Source organism: Peromyscus californicus, unplaced genomic scaffold, assembly GCF_007827085.1.
Source record: "Peromyscus californicus insignis strain IS unplaced genomic scaffold, ASM782708v3 Scaffold_19__1_contigs__length_69161282, whole genome shotgun sequence".
Classification (NCBI taxonomy): domain Eukaryota; kingdom Metazoa; phylum Chordata; class Mammalia; order Rodentia; family Cricetidae; genus Peromyscus; species Peromyscus californicus.
The window spans coordinates 57,517,997-57,536,096 of NW_026294491.1; the positions used below are offsets into that span (position 1 = coordinate 57,517,997).

General features: G+C 42.9%; 1 protein-coding gene across 1 annotated transcript; it reads right to left on the reverse strand.

The window, feature by feature from the left end:
• Positions 1 to 249: 249 nt before the first annotated feature.
• Adgrf4 (adhesion G protein-coupled receptor F4) lies at positions 250 to 16,143 on the reverse strand. Its single transcript, XM_052743980.1, has 8 exons — positions 16,066 to 16,143; positions 14,647 to 14,701; positions 11,059 to 11,210; positions 8,822 to 9,097; positions 5,705 to 7,081; positions 1,763 to 1,804; positions 1,281 to 1,340; positions 250 to 297 (listed from the first exon to the last, which is right to left on the reverse strand). Exons 1-8 carry the CDS (start codon positions 16,141 to 16,143, stop codon positions 250 to 252), a joined length of 2,088 nt encoding a protein of 695 aa, XP_052599940.1.
• Between the last annotated feature and the right edge of the window lie 1,957 nt (positions 16,144 to 18,100).

Sequence of the window (18,100 nt, forward strand, 5' to 3'; positions counted from 1 at the left end):
GAGGTCCCATCATCTCCTCACCATGGCCATAACACTGGGGTCTGGTCATAGAAACTCAGCTGACACTTGCCCTGTCTTCCCTTCTGTGCTGCGCTATAGAGAAGTGTCCCTCCCGTGATAGTCCTGCAATCCTGTTCCCTTTCATCTCAACCTGGTATCACACAGTGGGCACCAGCCTGCTCACAAATGCTTCAGTGGCGCTTGCAAGTCAAGTTTCTACTGGCGTGTTCGGTACTCACCAGTTTAGTCTCAGCGGTTCAGCACTTTGGATCCATTGGCTGGGCTTAAGGATGCTTTCTAAATGGGGTGAGGACAACAAAGTTGCCAATGAGTAATGATACCGGCAAAAATATGCATGTTTACAGGTTAATGTGCAGGCTGCCTAGAGATAACCGTGTGACAATGAAGCTATGAAGAGAAATATCCAAATTGATACAGCCACAAAGAATAGAATGTCTGTATTTCACTGAATGTAACATCATGAGCACCTCATTGTCCTTGTTTTGCTTTTTTAAATAAAGAAGCAAAACTAGTCAATTAAGACATGGTATATTAATTGGTTAGACGGTACATTTTAACTTAAGAAATGTTAAATGGTAAAGAAAATTTCCGTCTTAAAATTGATGAAGTGTGATACTAGAAGTCATGCTTGGAAGTAGCCATAGATAGTGCTTCTCAATACATCCAGAAAGTTTGTTTTTAAAGCTCAGAGGAAGAACATACTGGCTGAACAAATAAATTTTAGCAGATTCAGAAATTTTGATACTCGGTATCTTCAAAGACAGATTGCCAACTCCAGAGTCTTTTTTACAGTACATACATAGTTATTCCAGTCAATGGAAGTGTGGTCTACTGGAAAGAGACCAAGACATGGAGGTTGGGCAGGCTTTGACTGTCCTTTCCTCCCGGCTATGATTCTACTTTTAATGAGATGAGTGACCTTGTACATATCCCACTAAATTCTCAACTAAACTCATCACTGGTAAAATGAGTGGGTTAAACTTTTTCATTTCCTAGCTCCCACTTTTTATAAACCTCTGGTCCTGGGTTCATCTCAATGGCCCCACGTCAAGCTAAAAATGTACACAAATGCAAAATTCCCTCAGAAGGTATCTTCTGCTAGCTTTCCATTTCAGCTGATTCTCTGTGCTTGTGAAATAAAATAAAAAAAAAAAAGAATAATTCATTTTGCTAACAAATTCTGTGTCCTGGGCTACGTCACCCCTCTCTGCATGAGTAAGGACACTGACCCACAGCGTCATTAGAAGGAGGTACCTTACCTCTACTGCCCTTGACTTCCCCTTCAGTGAAGACACTCTCATCCTCAGAGCATCCCTTATCTGAAAAGTAATTACAGTCAGTGGTCAACAGAGGAATCAGCAGCATTCCAAAGCCCAGACACATATCTTAGAACTTCAAGACCAGTGAGTCCGGCCAGAGCAACATTAGGTGGTTCAGCATGGCACCCAGCAAACAATGGGACTTGGATAAAAGTCGGAAAGTGCTATTAACAATCCGCAGAACCATTTTCCAGTCATAGCCATGGTTTCTCTTTTTTCCCAACAATATCCTCATGTGACCTCTGCTGGTCTTGACGGCAAGCAAGCTCAGAGAGTAGGGTGTGCTCTTCTTCCTCACCACGGCGGCCTGAGCTGTGCCCACAAGCTCAGCAACTCTAGACTCCAGGTAAAACTGTTTCACCCTCCTGCCTCACTCGGCCACATGGAATTGTCTGGCAATGAAGGAAGCAAATTCAAATTACCTTGTGATCCATAATCGTGCCAAACAGCAAGATGAAGAAGCCCTGTTGTAAAAGTCAACAGAGTCATTAGGAATGGCTTCCCACATACCATGCCAGTGTTATTTTAACCCCACCCCTCTGGGTAACCCCTGGACAGCACCTGGACATTGGCAATCCATTTCCACTGATGCAGATGAACATGCATTGGCAGAGCCTGGCCTGGTGGCAGAGATCTGTATTCCTAACACTTGGAAGGCAGAGGTAGGAGGATCTCTAGTTCAAGGCCAACTATGTCTATAATGAGTTCTAGACAAACCTGAGTAGCTTAGCAAGACCTGTTTCTAAGATAAATAAAATAAGATAGACCATCAAAATGAGTCAGAAGGTAAATGCACTTGCCAGCGAGCCTAAAGACCAGAGCTTGATCTCTAGGATCCAAGTGGTGGAAGTAGAGAAAATAACTCTGGTATGTTGTCCTCTAACCGCCACATAGAGGATGTGTGTATGTGCATTCACACACAAATGAACAGGGGTGGAGAATATATATATTTTTAAAATTAATGAAATGAGCATTGATGGGTCTTTCTTTTTAATCTACCTCCTTCCCTGGCAATGAGGATCACCCTCGTGGACTTGTACACATGGGTTATTGATGCCTATTCAATGACCGCTGATGTAGAAAAAGAGTTTTCAGCCTTACTGTATGGTTTGAATGAGAAGTATCCCCCATAGTCTCATGTACACCTAGTCTCTGGCTGCTAGAGCTGCTGTGGGATAATGTGGAACTTTTTGTACATGAGGCCTAATGTACAGAGTAGGACAGTAAGGGTGAGGCTAGAAGTCTGTAGCCAAACCAGGTTCCAGCCTGAGCTCTCCACTTCCTGACCCACAGATGTAGAAGGCCATGCCACAAGCTCTTGACATCAAGACCTTAGCCCTAGCTCTCATACTGCCCCCTCATGAAACTAAGAATAAAAAGAACTCCCTTCTTTTCTTAAGTTTCTTGGACTTGGCATTGTGTGCCAGTGACAAGAGCAATCACTAAAACATGGATTAGATTCCGTGATTTCATCTCAAATATTGATATATCGAACCTTTCTCATGATGACAGTTGTACAAGACATGGAACTTGGTCCTCCAAAAATCACAACCAGGAAACCACGGAAGTTATCTTTAAAGAAATGAGACTTGTGTCCTGGCCTGTTTTCAACTGGGGCAAGCATTTTGTAAATAGTCAACCATGGACTCTGAGATGGTAATTTTTTTTTAATAAAAGCAAATGAAAAGTACAAAGACCAGGAAGCTGGGAGGATCTTTTCTTTATCTGCAGTTTTGTTGTGAAGAAAAGCTGATCAAGTGACAATGAAATCTTAAATGTAAGTCACAGGGAAGGCTAGCTAAGAAAAGAGGATTTAGCTTAACTAAAAGGTTTTTTTTTTTTTTAGCGGTTTCCATGAATAAAAGAGAAATATAAATGTTCTGAAGAAGAAATACATTTAGAAGATTCCTAGGGTTTAATTAAGTTGCAAATAGTAGGAAAGAAAAAGATGAGGCCTGGAACTGCAGCTCCATGACTATACTGTTGGAGCTTTATGAAGGCCTGGCTTTGGTTCTCAGCACAGAGGAGAAGTTTGAACAGTGAAGGGGAGGGGGTGGAGGGAAGAGAACAGGGGGAAGGAAGAGAGGAGAAGAGAGGAGGGGAGGACAGGGGGAGGGCAGGGGAGGGGAAGAGAGGAGAGGAGAGGGGAAGGGAGGGGAGGGGAGGAGGGGAGGGGAGGGGAGGGGAGGGGAGGGGAGGGGAGGGGAGAGGAGAATGAAGTGTTTTGTCACAAGAGTAACTTCCAGAGTGGGAAAATTAGCCAAATATGGTTGTTCACACCTGAATCCCATCACTCAGGAGGCTGGAACAGAAAAATCACTATGAGATTGGGGCCAGCCTAGGCTAAAGAGTAAGATCTTTTCTCAAAATCTGAGATCACAACAGGAGTCCAGAGAGGTGGCTTGGCAGTTAAAAGCCCTTGTGCTCAGTTCCCGCACCCACATGGCACATGGTAGCTCACACCCATTTGTAACTCCAACCCAGGGGATCTGATGCCCTCTTCTGGCTTCCTTGGGCACTGTATGCACATAACATAAAGACATGCATGCAGGCAAAATATCCATTATACATAAAAAATAAAGGAAAAAACTTTTTTACTTAAGGCAAAAAGAATAGAGAAATTTATGTCAATCAAGAGATTTTGAGTTCAAGAAAACAAAAGCTAAAGTCAGTGTTTTCCCTTTTTTAATTTTGATTTTTATTTATTTTTTTTTTCAAGACAGGGTGTCTCTGTGTAGTTTTGGTGCCTGTCCTGGATCTTGTTCTGTAAACTAGGCTGGTCTCAAACTCACAGAGATCCTCCTGGCTCTGCCTCCAGAGTGCTGGGATTAAAGGCGTGTGCCTCCGCCACCCATCCAGTGTTGTCTCTTTAAAGCCATGTAACAGGAAGGGTGAAACTGACATTGTTCATAATTATTAAAAAGTATGGGTAAGATACACAAGCGACCAAAGCTGGCATTTCTTTAAAAAGTCTGGTAAGTTTACACTTTGTACAGTGGCTTAAGTCGTAGTGACAGGTCAACAGACATGCTTCACTATTTTGTTGAATAGTTACAATATCTAAGGGGAAAGTGGGGAAACTTTCTCCCAGACACCAGATAGTAAATATTTATACTTTGCCAGCCATACCCCTCTGCTGCAACTGCTCAAATGTGTCATTACACCTCAAAGTCAGCTACAAGGAAAACAAACAGGCATGGCTGTGTTCCAGTAAAACCCTATTTACACGCACAGGCAGAAGGCTGTTCTCCAAGCCCCGATTAAATGTATAATTAAGACTATAAAGCTGCCAGGTTTTCTATTATTCATAGGCAGAGAACACAGTCTAACTAAATGATAGTCTCCCCAAAGTGCAAGCTGAGAAGCAAGAGGGAACATTCAGGGGGACCATCTTGTCAGAGCATGCATGCTAGAGTGGGAAAAATACAATGGAAACCATTCCACGTCCAAATCCTTATTTTGCCAGGTGAGAAAGTTGGGACCTGGAGGAAAATGGCCTTCCCAAGATCAGATAACATAGGACAAGATCCATATACAAATAGTAACTAACATTTACTTCACAGAAAATGGCAAGAAAGAATTATAAGAATTCCTGGCTGTTCGATTTCCAAAGTGAAAGTCCTCTCGCTACACTACAGACAATGTCTATTTTTGCTGAGTTTCCTTGGAGAAGGACAACATTACGCTTATTTTGACCAGGGACCAACTTTTTACACCCATGACCAATGCACAGTCATTGACATGAGAAGATTAACTTCTGATGTGATAGGGCGGACCCAGGTCAGTGAGAGAAAAAGGAGGACCGCCCCTTCCCCCTGCCTGGTCAACTGACTCCAACCTTACCGGTGGTCAAGCATAGCAACTCACACCTATATTCTCAGCACACAGGAGGCTGAGACAGGCAGAGAGCTACACGTTTGAGGCCACCCTGGCTACAAAGTGAAATCCTGTCTCAAAAACAAAAACAAAAAAAACTTATTTTAAAAAAGGGGGAGGGGGAACAGAGGGGACCAGGTGAGATGGCTGGGTGGGTGAAGCCCCTTGCCACCAAGCCTGGTGACGTGAGTTCAGTCTCCAGGATCTGCATGGTTGAGAAAAAGAGCTTACTCCTGTAAGTGGTCCTCCGACTTCCACATATGTTCCGTGGCATGCATACACACCCACACATACGTGGACACAGTGTGCATACAATAAATAGTTACTTTCACGTGGGAAAACATGTCAGTCTAAGTGGAAGATGCTACATTTAGAGATCCCTGAAATGTGGACAGAACATACTTGGTAGCCTTTAATGGTAAATAAATTACAGCCATCCTTTGATGTCTAGCCAGAAACACAAAGCAAACCCCCCTTATTGAACTTACCTGGAAAGCATTGAGCAAGGCAAAGATTACATGGAACACCAGGTGTGTGCCTTCTAGCAAGGTTGCTAGACCAAAACCCCAGGTCAGTCCTAGCAGCGGGGTGAGGATGGCAACGTTTTTGCTGATCCTGATAACTATGGCCATGTCCTGAGATTTTGAACTGCCAATCAGAGGCCTCTGTGTGTTCACAGCAACTGCCAGCACCACAAGGAAATTCACAGCCACAATGGCCAAGGCTGGGATGGCAAATGCAAAAAGGGCTTTGGTCTGGTTCCAGTTAAGCCAGCAGGCATCTTTTCTGATGTAGCCTTCCCCGGGCTCTGTGACAGTAACTGTAACGACAGCAATCACCAGGGGACACCCATAGCCGACGACAAAGCCAATGGCCATCATACGAGACTTCATCATCCTTCGGAAGACAACCAGTATTCCATAGACTATGAGCAGCGCTTTGAAGAGCATCCAGAAGAACAGAGAGAGGAAAAAAAAGTGGCTGAAAAACGTCACAGCCACACACCACTTGTGGTCCTCCTGGACATTTGCACTGGAGCCAATGATGAACCACACGTTCGCAGTCAGGAGGGACGCCGCAATGTTCACGATGCACACATGGCGCATGTATGATATCTCTGTTACAACCACCCGGGACCAAACCACAGCTTCGATGGCCAGGCAGAGCACCAAGCTAAAGATGGAGACACTGAGTCCAATGAAAGTGATATAGTTCAGAGCCTTGTCCTTCACAGGTTTGGATGACATGAGAAGGGAGAAAGACATCGAAGCTCTGCTGTAGTTACAGAGGCACTTCACCGTGCCATTGGTCTCCAACAGTGTATTACATGGGCTCTCATCCCACTGCCTTTTCTCAGAGTGCCAGCGGACACACTGGATACTAGTGCTCTGGGATCTATTGATTTTTTCAAAGGTGAGTATGACTTCTTTCAGATCTTCTGGCAAAACCAGAGACAGGATCAGACCACTTACGGGCTTTGAGAGATTTGTATTCAGCCCATGGACTTCTTTCAGAATGGTTCCCAAGGTTGGAAAAGCTATGGCAATGACTTGGGAGGCATGGGACGGCAGCTCTCGTAGTGCTTGTCTGGGAATTGCTATCATTACTAAGACATCTTCTTTGTCATTGTGCACAGGCATGGAGAGGTTGAAACTGTTCTCTGAGGTACTGTGAGAGATGCGAGCACCTTTTGATTGAATGAAGGTTTCGTTTACAATGTCCTCAGATTCACCGAGGATTTGGAGTCTCTTGGCAAAGGAGTTCACTGACTCCAACAGTTCTGAGCTGGCATTTTTATTAGGAATAAAAGTCCAATTTGAAATGGCATTCTCGTTAAGGATGTGGTTGGCCATTTTTCCATAGTTCTGCAATGAAAACAAGCCTATTAGTGTAAAAAAGTGAATTTCTAAAATCTGAAACTTTGGCAGATCTAATTATTGCACCTCATTTGATACTTGTCTCTTCAAATCACTACTTATTGCAATTGTGCATTAGTAAGACTAATGGAAGAAAATTAAAATGATATAAAGAATATTATTTTAATATTAAAAAAAATAGAATCTTGCCGGGCAATGGTGGCACACGCCTTTAATCCCAGCACTCGGGAGGCAGAGCCAGGCTGATCTACAGAGCGAGATCCAGGACAGGCACCAAAGCTACACGGAGAAACCCTGTCTCAAAAAAAAAAAACAAAAAAACAAAACCAAAATAAAAAATAGAATCTCAGCAGTTGTCCTGGCTAGTTTTATGTCAACTTGACACAAGCTAGAATCATTAGAAAAAGGGAAACCTCAACTGAAAAATATGCTTCAATAGATCCCCCTGTAGGGCATTTTCTTAGTTAGTGATTGATGGGGAGGGCCAAGCCCATTGTGGGTGGTGCCATCCCTGGGCTAGTAGTCCTGGGTTCTATAAGAAAACAGGCTGAGGAAGCCAGGGGAAGCTAGCCAGTAAATAGTACTCCTCCATGGTCTCTGCATCAGCTCCTGCTTCCAAGTTCCTGTTCTGTTTGAGTTCCTGCCTTGGCTTTCTTCAAATGATGGACTATGATATGAAAGTAGTAAAAGCCAAATAAACCCTTTCCTCCCCAGCTTGCTTTTTTGTCATTGTATTATATCACAGGAATAGAAACCCTATGTAAGACAGCAGTTAAGAGCATTGGCTGCTCTTTCGGAGGACCCAGGCTCAGTTCCCAGCACCCACATGGCAGCTCACAACCATCTGTGACTCCAGTTCCAATTCTGCCTCTGCAGGCACTAAACACACATAGTATACATACATACATGCAGGCAAAATACTCATGCACATAAAAAAATAAATCTTTTCAAAAATATATATGTATATATTTATCTAAATATTATTATTGCACCCAAGGAAGATCCTCACAGTACAGAATATAGAAGTCAAGATCCATGAAATGTGAATGATTGTTTTATGGAGGGAAGTATCTGTGTATTCCATGATAAGTTTGAGAAATATTACATATACTATATCCCTATATCCCTCCCTTTAATAATAAATGCCAGTGCTCGTGAGCACACTCTAATCCCTGAGAGACAACCTGGGAATTTCTGGAATAAATCTCAGTTAGGAGACTGTTTTCTCAACATACATGAAGCCCTGGGTCCCCTTCCCAACACATCAAAGACTGGATGGAGTGATGCACATCTGAAATCCCAAGACTAGGCATGTGGAGGCAGGAGGATCAGAAGTGCAAGGTCAGGCTCAGATATATAGGCAGTTTGAAGCTAGCCTGGGCTACATAAGACCCTGTCTCAAAAGCTGAAGCCAAAAAAAACATCCTAAGGGAGCACATTTAACTTTTGTTTAACACACAGATACCAACTACTGTTATGATGCACAACTCCCTTCCAAAAATGTAGAGTCAATGTGTTCTACTCGGATAGCCTTGGTGTGTGGCCATCACTATGTCTTCCCACTCCATCAAGAAGAATGTGTCAGAACAGAAAGCTGAACAGAAACGTCTGCTGCTGTTGTAATGGTTGTTGTGTATTTTACCCTGAAAAGAACATTTGAAACTGTGAAAAATGCAAGATTTAAGAAAACTCGTGTCCGTGTTTAATGAAACTAATTTTTTAAAGTACCTTCATTTTCTCGCGAGTCACATCGCCATGTATTCCATTATAGGTTTGCAAGCCTGCAGAGATATTTTTTAATACATCTACTATGAATGCAATATTTCCAGATGTAACTTCAGAGGATTTCACAGCATTAACTATGCAGACATAGTCCTCAGGGCAGGACTTGTGGATTCTCTGAAATACGTTCCCGGTACGGACTGGTACCACCGTGTCGCTTACTAAGTTCATGGGAAAAACAGAGGATGATGCCACAGAAAGGCTAGGTGCAGGATTCATGCTCTGTGTAAAAAAATAATAAACAAACATGCATTAGATGAAAGGAACTAAACCACAAACAACCCCCATGGGAAAAAGAGATAGGCAAGGTGGTCCTGGAAGGAGCTCACTTGCTAAGAGTAATTTAAGGCAGTCACAGGAGGCCTGGCCGCCACCAAAATTCCTGGAGATCACGCTTAGTGACCCTTTCTAGAATTTGCTTTCAGAATAATGGTTTGAATTGAAGTGTGTGTGTGTGTGTGTGTGTGTGTGTGTGTGTGTGTGTGTGTGTGTTATAAGTATGTATGTGTGTGCATGTGTATACATGTCATGGGGTGGAGGGTGCCCTCCCCTGTGTATGTACACATGGACATCAAGAGTCAATGTTGAGTGTCCTCCTCAATCAGCTTGTCTACTTTATGAATTTTTCAGAAATTTATTTTGTTTTTAATTATATATACCTACATGTGTCTGTGTGCAGGTATGTGCACATAAGTGCAGATTCCTGAAGAGGCCAAAAGAGGACATTGGATTTCTTTGGAGCTAGAGTTACAGACAGTTGTGGGCCATCCAACCTGGGTCCTCGGAACCAAAACCTGGGCCTGTGAATTGGCAGTAAGATTTCTTAACCTTGGAGCCATCTCTCCAGATCTCTATTTTGTTTTTTGTTTTTTGTTTTTTTAATGAGGTCTCTTGCTGAACCTGGAGCTCACTGTTTTGGCTAGATTGGCTGAACAGCAAGCACCGGGAATCTGCCCAGCACTGGGGTTCCAGGCACACGTGGCCGTTACAGAGGTGCTGGGTTCTGAACTCATGTCCTCGTGCTTACTGGCACGGCAAGCGCTTTACCCACTGAACCATCCTCCCCAGCCCTTCAACAATTTATAACAAGACAAATTCTACAGAAATGGGGAGAAGGAAGATCCAGGTGGAATTTCACAGGAGAACTGTTTGGGGAGATTAGCTGTTCAATACTAAAGAATCGCACTTTCAAAAAAAATGTACATTTTTCCAATTGTAAGTTAGTTGGCCATTTCCTGTTATTTTTTTACCTATACCCCCTCAGAAAGTGACCTTGAACAAGCAACTACGTCCATTCTCTTCTGCCTGTCATTGTAGTTAAAGGGACTTGGCCATGGTTCCCTGTGCTGTAAAAGCAACAGCATTTTAATCCCTTTACAAAGCCCCCATTAAGCTGGGTAGTGGTGGTGGCACACGCCTTTAAACCCAGCACTCGGGAGGCAGAGCCAGGCGGATGTTTGTGAGTTCAAGGCCAGCCTGGTCTACAGAGCGAGATTCAGGAAAGGCGCAAAGCTACACAGAGAAACCTTGTCTCAAAAAACAAACAAACAAACAAACAAATAAATAAATAGACAAAGCCCCCATTAAATATAAAAATGTGGAGATTCATGTCCTTCGGTGGGCTTGGAGGGAAATACAAAGAAGTGGGTGATGAGGAGAATTATACAAGATAGATTTCTGTCATGATTGAGACATGTAGGGGCCGTTGAATTCTTATTCCTTCTAGTTTCTCTCTGTTTTAGTTAAAGGATTGAAAGCATAGAAAAGAAGTTATGTTTAATTTAATTCAAGACATATTTAGTTGATTAATTAACACAAGGGACATACAAATCCACCCATAAAGCTAAGCTGAAAATCCTAAGCCATCATTTGCATGTAGTTTAAGTAACTTTTACTTGATTTATTTAACCTTCCGTTTCCAAGGTTAGAGTTAGCACAATCTCTATTTCTCAGCTGGATTCTCACCCAACCCTGGAATTGATCTTTACCAAGAGGGAGAAGGAGGAGGGAGGCAGGTACAACAGAACATGGGTAAGGAAAGATAGCCATGATGCAAGCCACTGAGTAGCTTTCCCCAAGTCCAAGCCTGAGACTGACTGCCATTTAGAACAGATAGTGTCTGCCCCTCCTACCCCAATCAGGGAGAGATAGCTCCTGTCACCAGGAGTGTACCAGAGCGTCACCTGAAACAGGGTGTCCACAGAGAGGCTTGTGCATGTTTCAATTGTTTTTTGCCATTTGTTTTTATTACAAGTGAATACTATTTCTCCATGGAAATTCAGATCACAGCTCTGGTTACAGTTGGAAGGCGAGATGCAAGATCCATTGCATTTATCTGAAAACAGGAAGACAAAAAACAAAGAAATAAAAGAAAAAAAACAAAAACCAGCATGTGAGAGGCCAAATTACCATTTGCACACTGACAAATGCATCTAGTTCATTCTGGGACTTTATGAACAGCTGGCCAAGGAGACGACATTGGACTGCATTCTCAGCAACAAGAGAAAGCTGCATGATCCATGGTATAGCTGGTATCCAGAGGGAGTGAGGCGGAGACAGAAAAGGGACCTCAGGGTGTTCAGAAATCCCTGTTGAGAAACCCTGAGGTGGGAGCAAAGGAAGAGAAAACAGGGAGGGACACAGGAACCTTGAACACTGTGGTGGTTCAAGTGAGAAATGGCCCCCATGAGCGCATGGATCTGACCTTGGTCCCCAGTTGGTTGCACTGTTTGGCAAGGTTATGGAATTTTTAGGCTGTCAAGTGTTGCTGGAGGAATGATGTCACTCAGGGGAGGCACTGAGAGCATATAGCCTCATTCCACTTCCAGTTTGTCCTCTCTGGTTGAAAATGTGACCTTTCAGCTCCCTGCTCTGGCTGTCTGATGCCATGCCTCCACCACCATTATGGACTCTCCTTCTTGAACTGGAAGCCCAAATGAACTCTCTCTTCCTGAAGTTGCCTTTGGCCGTGGTGTTTTATCACAGCAACGAAAGGTAACTAATACAAATGCTGAGCAGAAAACATGATTGCATCTGTGATTGAAAGATAATTGGCCGGTGCAGAGAGAAGGAATCAGTGAACCTTTCTGTGCAGAGTTGGTGGATAAGACACAGGAAATGCGCATAATCTTCGCATAGTTTGAGATACAGTCACTTGTCATTATTCACTGGGGTTACTGTCTATATAGTCCCCATGAATACTGACTTAGCAAGTACTGCTCTACTGTTCCCAGAGGAATATAAAGTTAAATTCCTGGAAATTTCTGCTCATGATATTCTCAACAATTGCTGAGATAGTCTCAACAGCTGTGGCCTTCCTTTATGTCTATTTCCTAATAAAGACATGGTCTTTAATATATATCGTTTATTCATTAAGTTGAGCTCATAGTACACAGAACTCTCAGTGCACAGTGCTCTTACTCAAGCCTGAACAAGGCTGACCTAACACAGACATTTTCTCCATCCCAGCCTTCTTTGAACTAAAAACACTAAACAGCATTCCAGCATTCCTGTTAGAGGATTGCTTGAAAAAGAAAAATCACCACCTGAAAGTCCCAAAGCACAAAATGATGTTTCCTGATTAGTGTTTTATTATTGTTGTTGTTGTTGGTGGTGGTGGTGATGGTGTTTTATTTTATTTGTTTGGGTTTTGGTTTATTTGTTTTTGAAAATTTATGTCCAGAACAGATTGGACTGTGCCCATGTCTGTGAGAGATTATCTTGATTGATGATTGATGTGGGAAAGGCAGGCCTGCTGTGGGCCACACCAGGTGGGCCTGTGCTGTATAAGAAGGTTGAATGAGCATGAGCTAGTGAGAAAGCCAGAAAGTCCCACCTCTCCATGGTTTCTGCTTTAGTTCCTACTGGAGTTCCTGCCTGACTTCCTTCAGTGGACTGTCACTTGGAAGTGTAAACTGAAATAAGCCCTTTCCCTCCTAACCTGCTTTTGGTCATAGTGTTTACCATAGCAACAGAAAGCCTACCAGAACATGACGACACATGGATAGTGTGGGAACTGCAGTGATAAGGAAGAGCAATACCTTGTCCCAACCTAACTGGGCATGTGTGTGCCAGCCAACACAACGACTGTTTTGTATGAAAGGATACTAAGAGTTCTGGTTTAGGTATTTCTCAGTGAATAGGCAAATTTGCAAATACAGACTCTGCAATGAGAGGGTAAGTCATCAATGTATAGATAAACAAAAAAACTACTTTTCCAGGGACAATGTTATACATTGCCTGGAATTCAGATTTAACCAGCCATCCTTTATTTCTCATTAAAAGTGTTTATTCTCACAGATATGTTAAAAATGGTATGTTATCAAATTAATGGAGTCTTCGCCTCTGGTAAAATAAGGTAACTGTTCTCAGTTACCTGAGGTAAAACACTTTAAGAGGGATTACATTCTTATTTAAATTTCATCTCAGGTAGAACATAATTTCTTACACTCTGAATTGTAGCATGCTACTCACAGACAGGAAAACTTAAGCTAAGAGTTGCATCATAAGTAAGAGTGCAGAATACAGCAAAGCAGCACTCCCCAACCCCCAAATTTAGACGTTGCTGTGAAGTCAATGATTTTAAACTTACTGAAGTACTAACTTGCAAAACAAATTTGACAGAAATCATGACTATGCTGAAAACCATAAAGTTTGATGTTAGTGCAGTGAACAGTTGAAGATATTTTTCATATATCAGGACTAATCTCATAATCCTATATTGGTGTTTGTTGATCAAATCTAAAATATAAGCTATAAATAACTTAAAACTGTGTGATGCCTATTCTTGGTTATTAACTTGATGATGCCTGGAATTAACTAAAACCCAAGCAGCTGGGTATGCCTGTGAGGGATTTTTTTTCTTAATTAAATCATTTGAAATGGGAAGACCCACATTTAATCTGGATCTTTGAGGTGGGAATATCCATCTTTAATTTGGACAACACTTTCTGCTGGCAGCCTGTACAGAGGACAGGGAAGTAGGAAGCTTTTGCTCTTTGCCTGGATGTCCTCACTCTTGCTGGTAAGTCCATTCCTTCATACACACACACACAGGAGGTTTATTAGAATGGCTTATAGGCTGTGGTCTAGCTGGACCAACACAGTGACTGTCTACCGACTGGTTGGAGATGGTGCCATGGTGTTGCTGCAGATATGTCATGGGGCAGCATCTTGCACAACACTTAATGTTTACCCAACAATCGCCAGCTTCCTTTCTGTCCTCTTTTCCTGTCCAATATCATATTTACATAGATACATGGGCCACTGGCCTTAAACCTCACAGTGACCTGGAATGTTTGGGTGAAGTCACATGATGCTAAAATGTTAGTAATGATAATGTTCTTGTTCCTCTTCTTCAGGAATATGACCAGTCTTACCACCATCAAATCACCTTGCTTTGCTTTACCAGAACACAGAGTACAAGAGTGTTACATACATTTAAAAACCTTGAATATACCTTTGGAGAAAAGAAGAACAGTGTGCTCTTGGCCTGTTCTGAGTTTAACAAATTCATTTCCCTTTTAAGTTTGAAAATGGTTATCAGTCTGCTGTTCTAGAGCATGTGTGACTATTTACCAACTTGCCTGATTAGTTATGTAAGAAACAAATTGTAAGACATTATGTCAGTGCTGATAAACACAGAGAGCTCATCAGAGGTTATTATTGTATTAGAAAGCCTGAGGTCTGAAGACATGCTTGCACCATCCACCTCCTTCTCTATTTTGGCCCTATCTCCAAATGAATGAAGACTATTCTATAGTCATACATACCTTGTATACGACTAGATGTACGCTTCCATGGAGGTATTTGAAGTTCATCTTTATCCTGAAAAAAAAAAAAACAAATTCCCAAAAAATTTACTGTGTGATGTACTCTCTCAATTTAACTTAGAGGACCCACGTACATGCAAAGAGGAAAAGTGTTCAAGACTAGGAAGGAAACGGGGCAGACTCGAGTGATGATTCTGAGGGAACTTGCTGGAGAAGACACAGGTGAAGACACACTATTCTCTGAGTGCTAACCTTGAAGATCACAAGTTCTGAAGGTCAAGTTAGTGGATGGTGTGGTGGTATTGTGTTCCCCCAAAATATTGTGCATGCTAATAAACTTTTTTGGGATCAGAGAACAGGACAGGGACAATATTAAACATAGAGGATAGGCAGTGGTAGCACACGCCTTTAATCCTAGCATTCCAGAGGCAGAAATCCCTCTGGATCTCTGTGAGTTCAAGGCCCCATTGGAAACAGCCAGGCATGGTGACTCATGCCTTTAATCCCAGGGAGCGATGGCAGAAAGTAGAAAGATATTTAAAGCATGAAGACCAGAAACTAGAAGCATTTGGCTGGTTAAGCATTCAAGCTTTCAAGAAGCAGTTCAGCTGAGAGCCATTGGGATGAGGACACAGAAGCTTCCAGTCTGAGGAAACAGGATCAGCTGAGGAACTGTCGAGGTAAGGAAGCTGTGGCTTGTTCTGCTTCTCTGATCTTCCAGCATTCACCCCAATACCTGGTTCCAGGTTTGTTTTTGTTAATAAGACTCTTTAAGATTCCTGCTACAGGATGGGGTGGATCTCTTGTAGTTTTAAGGATCGAGGGAGAACACAGAAATGGCAGTTACATAATCATCAAGCTAGACTCTGCCTATGTTGGCTGCCTGGATGGAATACAGCTAAGGAGAAACCCTATAAATACATCCTTAGTAAGAAAAGAATAGAAACTAGGAATGGGTTGCAATAGTTGAATCACAAATCTGTTTTGCAGGTAAAGGATTATAAGTATTCCCTTAAAATATAAACTTTGATGTAATAAAGATATGACATATGATAAAGAAATTAAGACTCTATAAAACAAAACAACTCCCAGAGGCAGCAAAAGTTAAAGTAAGGTCTGAATCTGAATTGCTCTGGTGCCCGCTTAGGTCTTTCCTCTCTCGACAGTCACCTGCATACAATCTCTGTGGCTTGCAAGGTGAGTGCCACGCTGAACTGTGGCCTCCCGGGCTGGTTCCTGCCACCCCTTAACTTCTCTTGTTGTTGTTCCCTTCCCCGGAAAATGACTGTCAGTAGGAATAAAGTTAGGATCCTACAAAGATGTATTTTAATTAGCATGTTACTTATCAGGTACCTAGACGTCTAAGGTAACAGAGGGATTTCTCTTGGGATCGATCACACAGGAAAAGATCAAACTTACTTTTGGGGGTTCAAAGCGAAAACATTCTGTGGTCAGAAAAAACACTAGACAGCAAACAATGGTGACCTGGAGCTTCATTTTCACACATGAAGACTTTAACCTGCAACAGAAATGCAAGAAGATGGATCCAGCTGAAGGTGAGGACTGTTCCAGTGGAAGTTCCGCCTCAGCCCCTGTCATCCATATCGTACACCCAAAGAGTCTGGGATGATTAGGAGGAAGCCCCATCTCTCTCTCCCCAGACCCTGCCTTCTCAAACTGGCCCCCTCAAAGCCCACCAAAAGCCAGCCCCTCCCTAGGGCTGCTCAAGACCACGCCTACAGGTTACTTAAGGCCTGGTAGCTGTATTTGCCATGTGACTCTTCCACTGCCTTTCCCAGGGTCACGCAGGATTGCTTTGCTCTGTTCATTAAACCTAGAATTTTTAATTCAGCTTGATTGGCTTATTAAATTGGCAGCAGAGGAACCTAGCAACTTTACTTGGCCTACTCAGTGCCCAGCAGGGTGAACCACTTAGTAAATATACCAGAGAAAGTCACATTGGTGTGTGTGGCTAGAGTCATGGGGAGGTTGGCCTATGGACATGTCTGGGGCGTTTTCTTGATTGATGGTAGCTGTAAGATATCCCGGTCTACTGTGAGCAGCTCCACCCCTAGGCAGATTCTGGGTTGTACAAGAAAGCAGGCTGAAAACACCCTAATTGTTGTGCTAGAAACCTCATCCAACTACTGAGGGATCTGGATGCAGAAATCCATGACTAGGCCCCGGGTGGATCTCTGGGAGTCCAATTAGCGAGAATGAGGAGGGTTTATATGAGCGAGAATTGTTGAGACCAAGGTTGGATAAAGCACAGGGACAAATAGCCAAATGAATGGAAACACATGAACTATGAACCAATGGCTGAGGGGTCCCCACTGGATCAGGCCCTCTGAATGGATGAGACAGTTGATTGACTTGATCTGTTTGGGAGGCACCCAGGCAGTGGGACCAGATCTTGTGCTCATTGCATGAGTTGGCTGTTTGAAACCTGGGGCCTATGCAGGATTGTTTGGCTCGGCCTGGGAGGAGGGGACTAGACCTACCTGGACTGAGTCTACCAGGTTGACCTCAGTCTGTGGGGAAGGCTTTGCCCTGGAGGAGATGGGAATGGGGGGGGGGGGGTTGGGGGGAAGGTGAGGGGGGCGGGAGGGGGGAGAACAAGGGAATCCGTGGCTGATATGTAGAACTGAATTGTATTGCAAAATAAATTAATAAAAAAAAAAAAAAAAAAAAAAAAGAAAGCAGGCTGAATAAACCACCAGGAGTATCCCAGAAATCAGCATCCCTACATGGCCTCTGCTTTAGTTCCTATTCTTGCCTGTTATTCCTGCCCAGGCTTCCCTTCATGATGGACTGTGGTTGGAATGTGAAAGGCAAAATAAGCCCTTTCCTAGAGTTGCTTTTAGTCAGAACATTGATCACAACAAGAAAGCACACACCAAAACAACATTCCTTAGGAGAGGACTCTAATACCTAATTTCAGTCTAATTAAGGTGAAAAAAATTAAGAATTTCTCTCACCATTGATCCTTCTGCTGAAGAAGACAATGGAAGAAACATCCAGAAAAATGCATGTTCGGCAAAACCCTGGTCCCTATTACTTCACAAATTTCTTGAAAGAAATATTTATCAAATTTTCTAGGGAGTCTGGGAAAATGGTTCAATCACACCTGTAATCCCCTAGTACTAGGAAGGCTAAGACAAAAAGAACCCTGGGACTCACTGGCCAGCCAGGCCAGCCCAATCAGCCAGTTCTGGGTTAGTGAGAGACCCTGTCTCAAAATCAGCCAGTTCTGGGTTAGTGAGAGACCCTGTCTCAAAATCAACCAGTTCTGGGTTAGTGAGAGACCCTGTCTCAAAATCAACCAGTTCTGGGTTAGTGAGAGACCCTGTCTCAAAATCAGCCGGTTCTGGGTTAGTGAAAGACCCTTCTCAAAAATAAGGTGCAAAGTGACAGAAAAACAACAAAAACCAATATCATCCTCTGGCCTACACAT

What these genes read in the sequence shown, in the direction of transcription:
- Adgrf4 (XM_052743980.1), bottom strand. Translation starts at nt 16,143, where the DNA reads ATGAAGCTCCAGGTCACCATTGTTTGCTGTCTAGTGTTTTTTCTGACC. An exon ending in TACATCTAGTCGTATACAAG is followed by an intron (nt 11,211 to 14,646) that starts GTATGTATGACT and finishes TCCTGTTTTCAG; the next exon opens with ATAAATGCAATGGATCTTGC. An exon ending in TGACTCGCGAGAAAATGAAG is followed by an intron (nt 7,082 to 8,821) that starts GTACTTTAAAAA and finishes TTTTCATTGCAG; the next exon opens with AACTATGGAAAAATGGCCAA.